The 13,064-nt window shown below is 36.4% G+C and overlaps 1 protein-coding gene across 1 annotated transcript in view; it reads right to left on the reverse strand.

Moving 5' to 3' along the window:
- The window catches only part of QSER1 (glutamine and serine rich 1), an 85,008-nt gene that overhangs the window by 24,807 nt on the left and 47,137 nt on the right, over nt 1-13,064 (reverse strand). The window contains exon 5 of the mRNA XM_030918285.1: nt 579-901. Within this exon, the coding sequence (XP_030774145.1) occupies nt 579-901 (323 nt within the window). The remainder of the gene's footprint in view (nt 1-578; nt 902-13,064) is intronic.

Raw genomic sequence — 13,064 nt, forward strand, 5'->3', positions numbered from 1 at the left:
TGTTTGAGGCCAAAAGTTTGAGACCAGCCTGGTCAACATAGCAAGATCCCATCTCTATTTAAAAAAATACATAAAAAGGCAAAAGCAAAGCAAGCAAACAGAAACCCGAAAATATGTTATTTTAAACACAGCTAAAACTTTCTTACATAAAATTATTACATTCTCTTCATGGTTATACAACTTGAAATTATGAAATTAAATTTAATTCTACTTTTATGTGATAGTCCTCTGTTATTTTTGTTTAAACTTTTAAATTATATAAATAACGATTTTCTCCAAACTACTAATAATGAGTTGGGAACCGTGAAAAAAGTCAACATTTTTAAACTACTGTAATTACTAATACTGAAATGTAACTGACTACATTTGTACAGAAATACATACAACTAAGTTAAAGTTAAAATTATCTTCAATGATATCTGACATCTACTCTTAATATTTTGATTTTATCAAACACTTATAACGGGATAAAACTTTCTATAATTCAAAGTAGATGCATGCTATTAAAGTCATAATGAAGGCTATCACAGGCACACCGGCTAAACTATGACCTTTACACTGGTGAACGCTGACATCACCTTAAAAGTCTCTATGTCTTCTATCTTTACCACAAATTCGTCACGCTCTCTGTATTGGCCTTCTCCTCCGCTTTCTGTGTTCTCCTCATCTGTAAAACCTTCTATGGCAACAGTGTCCTGTCCTTTTGCAAATTGGTCTGAAGGAAGACCATCAAGTTCAATGGGCTTTGAGGATTCCGAAGAGCTTATATTTTCCAGAATATTTACTGCATATGAAGTAGAGTGGAGAGGTTCTTGCTTAACTGCACCCACAGTGGTGGAGGAAGTAGTAGCCGTACCAGTAGTATTGGCAGTTGGGCTAGTAGTTGCCACCTGTAAGGCTTCTGAAACGAAACCAAGCAAATGGAAATCAGTATTACAAATATTTAAACACTTACTTGTTTTGTGTAAAACTTAAACAGTTTAAAAAGAAAGACTTGATTATTTTGTAATAAAATTGGTTGAAACAAAACCACAGGAAGAAATTAGACAATAGATGTTAATTTTCAAGAATCAAAGATGTGAGAATTGAGTCTGAATGACAAGTAGACTGCAAACCTACAACTATCTACCTACCCTCCCATTGCCAATTCCATGTAAGTAGAGCAAAACTATTTTTAAAAGAGGCTGGGTGTAGTGACTCACCATCTGTAGTCCCAGCCCTATTAAAAAAAACAAAAAAATTAGCCAAGCATAGTGTTGTGTGCCTGTAGTCTCAGCTAATCAGGAGGATGAGATGCAAAAATTGCTTGGGCCCAGGAGTTTGAGGGTTACAGTGAGCTATGATGGTGCCACTGCACTCCAGTGTGGGTGACAGAACAAGACTCTACCTAAAAAAATAATAAAAATAAAGACATGAAAGTGATAAAAGATAAGGAAGGGTCGGCCAGCCAAAACTGTGACTCTTCATAGAAGATGAAAAACCAAATACATGTGGGGAAAAAAAAAAAACCCAAAACATTCTGAAACAGCACCAGAGGCTATCAAAATTAAAATGATTATAAAGTAGTACTATGAAAAACTGTATGCCAAAAAATTAAATAAGTTAGATGAAATGAACAAATTCCTAGAAAGACACAAACTACTAACAAAGATTGGGGCCGGGCGCAGTGGCTCATGCCTGTAATCCCACCATTTTAGAGGCCAAAGCAGGTGGATCACGAGGTCAGGAGTTTGAGACCAGCCTGACCAACACGGTGAAACCCTGTCTCTAATAAAAATACAAAAATTAGCCAGGCATGGTGGTGTGTGCCTGTAATCCCAGCAACTCAGGAAGGTGAGGCAGGAGAATTGCTTGAACCCGGGAGGCGGAGGTTGCAGTGAGCCAAGATTGTGCCACTGCACTCCAGCCTGGGCAACAGAGACTCTGTCTCAAGAAAAAAAAAAAAAAAAAAAGACTCGGGAAGAAATAGAAAATCTGAATACCCCAATACAAAGTAAAGAAAATAAAAGTAATTTCAAAACATCCCACAAAGAAAAGCATAGGCCCATATGGCTTCACTGGATGATTCTATCAATAATTAAAAGATATCAATCTTTTATAAACTCCAAACAATAGGAGGAAACGCTTCCCAACTCATTCTGTGAAGCCAGTATTATTCCAATACCAAAACCTGACAAAAACAGCATGAGAAAACTATAGACTAATATCCCTTAGTATATAAATACAAAAACCCACAATGAAATACTAGCAAATCCACCAACATACAAAAAGAATCATACAATGTGACCACGTGGGATTTATCTTAGGAATGCAAAGTTAGTTTAACACCTGAAAATCAATGTAATACACTATGTTAATAGAAAACAGCATAGGAGCACAGGATCATCTCAATAGGTGAAGAAAAAGCATCTGACAAAATGTAATGCCCTTTTATGATAAAAACATTCAACTACCTGGGAACTTCCTCAACTTTACAGAGGACATTTAGAAAAAATCAGTAACTAACATCATACTTAGTGGTTAAAACTGTAAACTTTCTCCCTAAGAAAGATATCTGAAGAAGCAAAACTATATTTGCAGGTTACATGATCCTGTATATAGAAAATCCCAAGGCCTGGGCGCAGTGGCTCACTCCTGTAATCCCAGCACTTTGGGAGGCCGAGGCGGGCGGATCACCTGAGGTCAGGAGTTCGAGACCAGCCTGGCCAACATGGTGAAATCCCGTCTCTACTAAGAATACAAAAAAATTAGCCAGGCATGGTGGCACACACCTGCAATCCCAGCAACTTGAGAGGCTGAGGCAGGAGAACTGCCTAAACCTGGGAGGCGGAGGTTGCAGTGAGCCAAGATCTCACCACTACACTCTATCCTGGGCAACAAGAGCAAGAACTCCATTTCAAAAAACAAACAAAAAAAAATCCCAAGGAATATACTGAAAAACTATCAGAACTAAAAAATGAGTTCAGCAAGATTGCAGGGTATAAGATCAATATATAAAAATCAAATGTATTTCTATACATTTGCAGTAAACAACCCAAAAATAAAATTAAGAACACAATTCCATTTATAATAGCATCAAAAGTAACATTTATGAATAAATTTAACAAAAGAACTGCAAAACTTACATTGTAAAAACTATAAAAACACTGTTCAAAAAAATTATAGAAGATCTATATAACTGGAAAAACATCCCATGTTCAAAGATGAGAAGACGCAACACTGTTAAGATGGCACTGTTCCCCAAACTGATCTATGGAATCAACCCACTTCCTATAAAAATCTGAGCTTCATTTTTTAAAAAAATTGAAAAACTGTTCCTAAATTCATATGGAAATGAAAGGGACCCAGAATAGCCAAAACGATCTTGGAAAAAAAGAACAAAGTTGGAAGACTGACATTTCTCAATTTCAAAACTTACTATAAAGCTATAGAAATACAGACTGTGATACTGACACGGACATACATAGGTACAGATCAATGAAACAGAATGAAAGTTCAGAAATAAACTCCTATACTTATGAGCAAATGATTTTCAAAAAAGGTGCCAGAACCATTCTAATAGAGAAAGAATAGTTAACCATCCTACTATGATGGTTATAATTAAAAATACAGACATTAACAAATGTTACCAAGAAAGTGGAATGAATGGAGTCTTTATACATCACTGATGAAAATGTAAAATGGTACAACCACATTGGAAAATAGTTTGGCCATTCCTCTATTAAGCATGCAGATATATGATTGAGGAATTCCACTTCTGGATGTGTACCCTAGAGACAATAAATAGCCATACAAACCTTTGTACATGAATGTTTACAGATTTATTCATAAGAGCCAAAAACTCTATCAATGGATAATTGGATATACAAAATGTGATATATCCACATTAGGGAATAAAAAGGAATTAGATACTGAAACATGCTACAACATAGATAAACCCTGAAAACATTATGCTAAATGAAAGAAGCCAGTTACAGAAGGTCACATATCATAGGATTCCCTTTACACGAAACATCCCAAATAGGCAAATCTACAGAGAGAGAAAGATTTGTGGTTGCCTATAGCTGGTTGTGGGTATGGGAATGGACTCCTTAATGGATACAGGGTTTCTTTTTGAAAGATGGAAATGCTGCACAAGTCTATGAATCACTGAATTGCACACTTTAAATGAGTGGATGTTATTGTGTATGAATTATAATTCAATAAAACTTAAAAATATTTCAAATACCAGAGCTGACAGAGGAACTCTGGGCTGAGGAACAAATATAAAGAACATGTAGCATTCCAGTGGTAAGTCTGAATAATACTGATGAACTAAAATAGTCACATATACAACAATAAGTCAATAAAAATGGGAAGGCCAGGCTGGGCACAGTGGCTCATGCCTGTAATCCCAGCACTTTGGGAGGCTGAGGCAGGCAGATCACTTGAGGTCAGGCATTCAAGACCAGCCTGGCCAGCATGGTAAAACACCATGTCTACTAAAATACAAAAATTAGCCAGGCATAATGGCAGATGCCTGTAATCTCAGCTACTCAGGAGGCTGAGGCAAGAGAATCACTTGAACCTGGGAGGCGGAGGTTGCAGTGAGCCGAGATTGTGCAACTGCACTCCAGTCTGGGTGACAGAGCAAGATTCCTTCTCAAAAAAAGAAAAAAGAAAGGAAGGCCAGTGATCCCTTTAACTGTTCTGAGCTATAGGCAGAAGGGGTGTTTGACCACAGGCTAAAATGCAAAAGCTATACTCTGAAGAAAGTGAATTCTACTTGCCTAGAATGGTGGAGGAGCTGAGAGAAAACCAAAGCAGGGCCTGAGGCAAAGCCAGACTTCCAATACAGAAAAAATGGAAATGCAGACTAGCAGGGGAAATCCATGAATGAACTAAAGTGCTTGACAAATAGAGTAAAGACCTCCTTATTGCTACCAGCCAGCCTACCTGTTCCTGTCCCAAATTAAAGCCATCCTCATACATTTACGCATTTCCCACTCAAGGGAAAAGGCCTGTTGAGGAAATATAGATGAATATTCTAATCATGTTAGGAGCCCATACTATTTTATCCTAACATATTTCTATAATGCTATAGTTACACGGTCATACTTTTCTGTCACAAAAATATGTGTGTAAATGGAAACTGATTTGTAACTGAAGGCTCAAAATATTACACATTTCTAACATACAATTGTATAGTTGATCCAAATTAATATCTTTTCACATTTTAGACAAGTATTAAATGTAAAAATCATGCTTCTGTTGGACATGGCACTTAAAATTATTCATACATGGATCCATGGATAGTACTTATTGAGATAGATTTTACGACCCATTTTATTTGTCCTTCACTTTTATTGATATAAGAACTGAGAAACCATGTTCATATAAATAATGGACAAATTAAGGAATAAAAGTGACTTTGTTATAGCAATGTCACTGACTTTTGCAAATACTTTCTAAGTTATATGGCAAAACAAATCACATAGCTATCTGTGAACCAAAACAGAGATGCTGCAGCACACTCTGAGAAAAGGAAATACTAAAGGTATTTTAGTATTTAGTTTGCTTTAATCAGATACAAAATAATCCCAAGGAGAAGCTATGAGGTATAAGAATGAATGAAGGGTAAACTGGGAAATGTATAAGTAAATGTAAACAAATGACTAAAAGACTATTAATGATGATAGAATTAAAATATGTGTAACAATAACATTTATGTCAGGAGGGGATTAAATGGAGCTCCACTGTTCAAAAATCTATATTATTCAGAGAAAGGAAGATACTGACAGATTTGGAGAAGCTAAAAGTGCATGTTGTAATTTCTATTGTAACCAGGAAAAGAATAAAATATTTCACCAAAATAATCAGGGGGTGGGCAGCTAGATAAAGATATGAATAAATAGCAAGACTGACCACATAATGATTATTGAAATGGATGATGCCCCCAGAACTGGGTTTCATTATGCCAATCTCTGTACTTTTGTATATGTTTGAAAATTTCTATGAAAAAAGCAAAAAAATTTTTTTTAGAAAAGAATGTATAACTTCTAGTAGAGGGAAAGTTCATCAATACTTTATTTATATGCCCTTTACAGGAAGTTTTAAAAACAAACCAAACAATAGTCTTTTCTTTTTTTAAGAGATAGCAACTAGCTCTGTCACCCAGGCTGGAGTGCAATGGTGTGATTCCAGCTCACTGCAGCCTCAAACTCCTGGGCTCATATGATACTCCTGCCTCAGGCTCCCCATTAGCTAGGAAGACAGGCACATGCCAACATGCCCAGCTGTTTTTTGTAGAGCTAGGATCTCACTATGTTTCCCAAACTAAAAAGTATAGTCTTTAGAGATGCATACATACATGGTAAAATTATATTAAGAAAAGTAAGAAAGTGATTACCATCCAAGTCAGTTAGTGATTTGCTCTCGAGGTTAACAGTGGGTTTAATTTAATACTCAATTAATTTTGATACTTTCTTGCTTTCCAATGAATGACATTTAACACTATAAATCTGCTTCTTCACACCAAACCCTGGCCACATCCTATTAGTTTCAGTATATAATGCTCCACTGTCCATTCCAATTAGTTTGTCATTCATTCCAGTTTTGGTTTCCTTTTTAAGCCAAGAGTTATTTAGAAGGGTGAGTTTTTCTTCGTTCCTTTCTTTTTTCTTTCTAGAAATGGCTGCACTGTATCCAGGGAATGTAGCTTGAATAATGTCCGCATTTTCAAATCTGTGGAAGTTTTGTTCTGTATTTTTCTTTATGCATGTTTAATTTTCATATGTGGGTTGTATTTCACAAGAAAAAATATTCCAAAAGAAAACATAGATACGGAAAATATACTAAAAAATGCTAATAACAACAAAATTAGTATGACAATATTAAAAACAAATCATTAAGTGGGAAAAAGAAAGATTTTATTATGATAAAAGGAAATTTAACTGTAGTAAAATTTTATGCACTGAATTACATGGGTTCAAAATATCAAGTAAACAGTATTAGAAAAATAATATAACATAATGGGAAACTTTAACACACCTTTCTCAGGAATCAACAGATCAAGCAATCTAAAAACAAATAAGGGTAGAGAGGAGTTTTAAAACTTTTTATTACTATGAAATTTTAGACTACACAAAAGTAGAGAATACAAACCCTACTACAACCCAGCTGTAACAAGCACAAACATTTTGGTTCATATGTAAACATTTTCTTAAATAACCTAATATCATTTATTAAATAAAAAAGATATAAAGGATTTGAACACTATTAATAAAATCTATTAATACTTAGTATTTATAAAAATTGGACTATCTATAAAAACGGACCATTTACCAAGCTACTAACAACATTTCCATAAATTTCAAAATGTGAACATATTCCCTGAACACAATACAAAAGAGTCAAATTAATAATTAAAACAAAAACTAGTAGAAAACCCCTGACCATTCCTCATAACTCCTGGGCTAAAAATGAAATCAAAACTGAAATAATAAACCAGTTTGAAAAGAAGTGAGACCATTATAAACTGAAACTGTTAGATATGGTCAAAGTATGGTGCAAAGAAGAAAACTTACAGCTTAAATGCCATTAGACAGAAAATACAAAAATAAACTAAGTATTAAACTCAAGAAGCCAGAAAGAGATATCAAATTATACCCAAGGAATACAGGGCAAAAGAATTAAGATAATAACAGACATTAAGAAAAAGAGTAAAAAATAACAGGAGCAAAAAAATAAAAGTAATTTGGCTCTTTAAAAAAAACCATTTATTAGGCAAAACCTTTCACTGACAAGGAAAAAATGCAAATAATTATTTAGAGGAAGAAAGAGGGTATAACTACAGAGGTAGAAGAGACTAAAACTTAGGGATTACTATGGACAACTTTACAACCACAGAGTTTACAATCTAAATGAATGATTTTTCCTAGAAAATGTAACTTTCTTAAATTGACCTAGACAGACCAAGCAACCTCAAGAAAAACTGGAAAGATGGTTAATTAGATCTATTCTTAGAAAAGTTTTATCAAATCCCTATTATATATGATAAACTTTCAAAGCTTAGATGAACAGAAAAATTTTCCCAGTTTAATTTGTAAGATCAACATAATCCTGAATACAAAAGTGAGTCAGATTAAGACAGAAAATACTACAAGCTAATCTCACTTATGAATCTAAGTGTAAAACTCTCAAATAAAATACTAGCAAGTTAAATCTTTCAACAGATTAAAATCATCTGTCATGACCAAGCAGGGATCATGATAGTCCCTAAGCAAAACTATACAACCCCCAAGCAATGAAACTTCACAACAAAACCCTCTATCTGGCATGAGGAATGGGTAAAGAAGCCTTGTGCAAGGCTAACAGTAAGGGGAAAATCTATTTCTTTTTTCTCTTTTTCGCTCCCAACTCTGTCCAGAGAGGGGTCCAAGTCAAAGAGCTGAAATGCAGTAATAATGAATCAGAAATCTAAAACCCTAACAGAACGCTTGTCTTTTTGGCAAAAGCAACCTAGAAACAAGGCCCCTAAGGGATTAAGACAATAGGGAGAATCCCTGTTCCTTCATTTCTCTCACTGCATTGCCCCAAGGGCGGTCCCAGTTGCAGAGAATTATGTCTAAGCATGGGCAGATAAATCTCAAAAACAAAACAAAACAAAAAAAAACAACAATCCCAGCCTTCCAGGCAAATGACTAGGAAAGGGGACTCTGGGATCTGGGCAGTGTGGGGAAAATCCCAGGGAAAAGGGAGCTGGAGAATGGGATCCTCTCATTCTATGTATGGACCCACACAAATCAGAGTTTCATACCTAGGATGCACAAGTGTAAGATAGACCAAAACTAGCAAAAGAAAGTCTTTGAGATCTGAACTACAACACAGTCTACCATACACCCAAGTTCCAGGCTAACTGCTGAAACAGACCTATAGCAGCAAAGCAGAAGTCTGAAAACAGAACTGATACTGGAAACACCATTCACACAAAGTAAGATAGAACTTATGGTCTAACTGCCTGCTAAAACAGAACAAAATAAATCAATATGCTCCAGAGGATGTTAATAGAACCTAGAGATAATACAGCACTCAAAATGTCCAAGATACAATCCAAAATTACACAATATACAAAGACCCAGAATATCCCATAATGCCAAATAAATTTCAGAGACAAAGAACTAAAACAGACCTTAAAACAAAATTAAAACCCAAATTTTAATTTAATTTAATTTATTTTATTTTATTTTTGAGACGGAGTCTTGCTCTGTCGCCCAGGCTGGAGTGCAGTGGCGCAATCTCGCCCTCGCTGCAAGCTCCGCCTCCTGGGTTCACGCCATTCTCCTGCCTCGGCCTCCCGAGTAGCTGGGACCACAGGTGCCCGCCACCATGCCCGGCTAATTGTTTTGTATTTTTAGTAGAGACAGGGTTTCACTGTGTTAGCTAGGATGGTCTCGATCTCCTGACCTCGTGATCCGCCCACCTCGGCCTCCCAAAATGCTGGGATTACAGGAGTGAGCCACCGTGCCTGGCCCCAAATTTTAAGTTTTAAAAGATCTTCAAGAAGCCCAGAAAACTGACGGTGGTATTACACATTTTTTTTTAAGCTTTTAACACATTTCAGCCAAGTCCATTTTATCCAGAGATGCAAACAAAACTGAAGTTGGAAACACCAATTTTGGTTTCATTACATTGTTGAGATCTGGGTGCCTGTCACTTGTGTCCTTAACAGTTTGTTCTGCATACCCATGGCTCTCCTAAGAAGTCGGGGCTGAGTGCTGTTCGTCAGCTTGGCCTTCACTTTGAAAAAATATACCCGTCACTTTGAATGAAATCAAGTTGTAACTAGACTGTATACTCTAACATTCTGCTTCCACTGACTTGATAATAGTAAATTACTTGATACAGATTCAGAAGCATTTTAGTAATATAAAAACTAGTTTTATACTGAACTTTAATTCAATCTGAAAGGAGTAAGGAATGGTGAAAACAGCACCCATCCCTCGTTTCAGGATTCAAAACTAGGGGTGGGTTTTTATATTCCATTGGTCTTTTAAATGCAAATATAGAATTCAGAGTGTTAGACAACTGTGCACTATCTTGCCTAAAAGAGCCCAGGATTTAGTTTATGTTGTTGATACAAGATACAGTTCCATTAGTTTCTTCTTTTTTTTTTTTTGAGACGGAGTGTCGCTCTGTCGCCCAGGCTGGAGTGCAGTGGCCGGATCTCAGCTCACTGCAAGCTCCGCCTCCCGGGTTCACGCCATTCTCCTGCCTCAGCCTCCCGAGTAGCTGGGACTACAGGCGCCCGCCAGGTCGCCCGGCTAGTTTTTTGTATTTTTAGTAGAGACGGGGTTTCACCATGTTAGCCAGGATGGTCTCGATCTCCTGACCTCGTGATCCGCCCGTCTCGGCCTCCCAAAGTGCTGGGATTACAGGCTTGAGCCACCGCGCCCGGCCTAGTTTCTTTTTTTCTTAATCCAACTCCTATAATGAAAGTAAATATGTAAATTTCTTACTTTATAATTATTTTATCAAAAACTTAACTAGAAAACTTTATTATTTTAGAGCAAGGAATATGCCCTTTAGGCATGTGAATAATTTAAAGTCAAAAATAATTTAAAAGTCAAAAAACAGGAGGAAACAGCTGCAACTAAAGACATCTTCATATGCTTAGAATGGCTACAGCAGTCCACAAAAAACTAGCAGCAAGCCTATGTTACAGAAACTATTACAAGTATTTGGAAACTGGCATCAGTGGAAGATATACTCGCTTTTAAGTTATTTACCATGGAACTGTGAAATGTGGAGTACCACAGGCTCATCGTATCTCTGTGACTTCATTTTAACTGTTTGGGACTGTACAACCTATGTGCAAAACTCAGAATTCTACTCACAAAATTAAAACTCAAACCTGGCTACTTTAACTCATGGTCACCTCAATGTTCTACTTTTCTTTTACATACCCTCACTCATTATTCGAGTACCTGCTACATTTCAGGTCTTTCAAATACAAAGATGAATACAGTATAACTACAATTAATGACTCAGATTATGCATTATGTTCCTTATGTCCCTGAGTCCTTTCAAAAACCCGAGAGGTTACTATATACTGACTATATCTATATATACTGACTGTATCACTATGTCCCATTTTACAGATGAGGAACATGCCCTAAAGTCACAGAGCTATGATTCTAGAAGTTGAACCCAAGGTGATTTAACTCTAAAGCCTAAATTCTCAACCATAACCCTGCACTAGCTTGAAGGAATTCACTTTCTAATGAAATATGCAAATATAAATGAACACATTAAAACACAAAAGTAAATGCTTTCATTGACATTTAAGGGCTGTGGGAATTGAAAGGGTAGGAGCACTAATTCTGTCTGGAAAAATGTCTACAACATGACTTTGAAAATAGTCTTTAAAGATCAGTAAGTATCTTCTAGACTAAAAACTGGCGAAGAGAGTAGTCTACACAGAGAAAAATGTGTTCAAAGGTTCACAACTGTGGAAGGGGGACAGACATCCAAGAAACAATGAAAAATTCAATTGTCACAGAAGAGGGACAGTGGAAAGAGAGTAAAACATGGAAAAAGGAATTTTTACATATAATCTTTATTTTTCCCATGAAGCACAGAGGTGTTTTGAAATAGAAGTAAAAATCAGCTTTCCTTTTTTATAAAGATGAATCTGTTGACAATGTGGAAGATGGACTGGCATAGAGACTGGTGAGAAAAAATTCTAGGCCAGGCACAGTGGTTTATGCCTATAATCCCAGCACTTTGGGAGGCCAAGGCGGGAGGTCTGCTTGAGGCCAGGAGTTCAAGACCAGCCTGGGCAACATAGCAAGATCCCATCTTTACAAGAGATTTAAAAAAAATTAGCCAGGCATGGTGGCATGTGCCTGTAGTCCCAGTTGCTCAGGAGGCTGAGGAAGGAAGATTGCCTGGGCCCAGGAGTTTGAGGCTTCAGTGAGCCAGTATCACACCACTGTACTCCAGCCTGGGTGACAGAGCAAGACTCTGTCTCTTAAAATAATAAAAAAAGAAAAAAAGTTTGTAATGAGTAGTCAGTTGCAATAGTCCATGTGACAAATGATGGCTTTTTTCAGATGAGGCAACAGGGATGGTGGTAAGAGAACTTCGAAGACATAATAGTAAGGATTAGGTTGATAGTGATGATTTTAACTAAAAATGAGATAACATATGTCTGGAAGAAACTAGTTTTAGACTCATGTTTTAGAACCGAGATTACAAAAGGTTTATTCTGGGAATGTAAGAGGGAATATAATAGTGATTGCAAAGCACTCTGAACTGGGGGAGCCGTTATAAACCGTACTAGGATTAGACACATCCATGGTAGTAATGTCTTTGAATCTAAGACTGACTTTCTATCATGTTAATTTCCCTGTGTAATGAAATGAGAATTCTTTAGAAATGTATTATCAGATATTTATGCTAACAGATTATTTGGATACCAGTTGTCACGTAACACTTTAGAAGTTAAAGGTAGTCAAGTCCAGAGAGAAGCTGGGAAGTATGTTACAAAACAAAGTTTAAGTCTTCAAGCACCACCCTATTTATCCTAAAGAGCTGAGAAAGAATGTGGGCTCTAGAACCAGACAAACCTGGGTTCAGATTCCAGCTCTGTCACTTACTAGGGGTATGGGCCCACATAATTCATTTATTCTCAGTTATATCATCTGTATATTGGAGATAACAATGTGTATCTCACAACACTGCTACTAGTTCCTGGCACAGAGGTGGCAGTTGTATTATTGTTACAAATAAATTTTTCCTTGGCATGTTTCTTACAATAGAAAATTCCATACTTACTGCCAATTGTTTATATAAGTCAATGCTTCTTAAAATATTTCCTCTAAAGCTCCCTTAGCCACAGAGTCAAGTGAAACACATACCCAAAGATTTGGGTACATAATCTGGAGCCAGCACAACATTTAAAAATTTTATCTTACTTATTATACGCATGCTGCACATAACCATATTTAATGGTTCAGATTTTAACTCTATAACATCCCTGTTGTCTCATCTGAAAAAAGCTATCATTTGTCACTTGGACTATT

This window comes from Rhinopithecus roxellana, chromosome 15 (genome assembly GCF_007565055.1).
Source record: "Rhinopithecus roxellana isolate Shanxi Qingling chromosome 15, ASM756505v1, whole genome shotgun sequence".
Lineage (NCBI taxonomy): Eukaryota > Metazoa > Chordata > Mammalia > Primates > Cercopithecidae > Rhinopithecus > Rhinopithecus roxellana.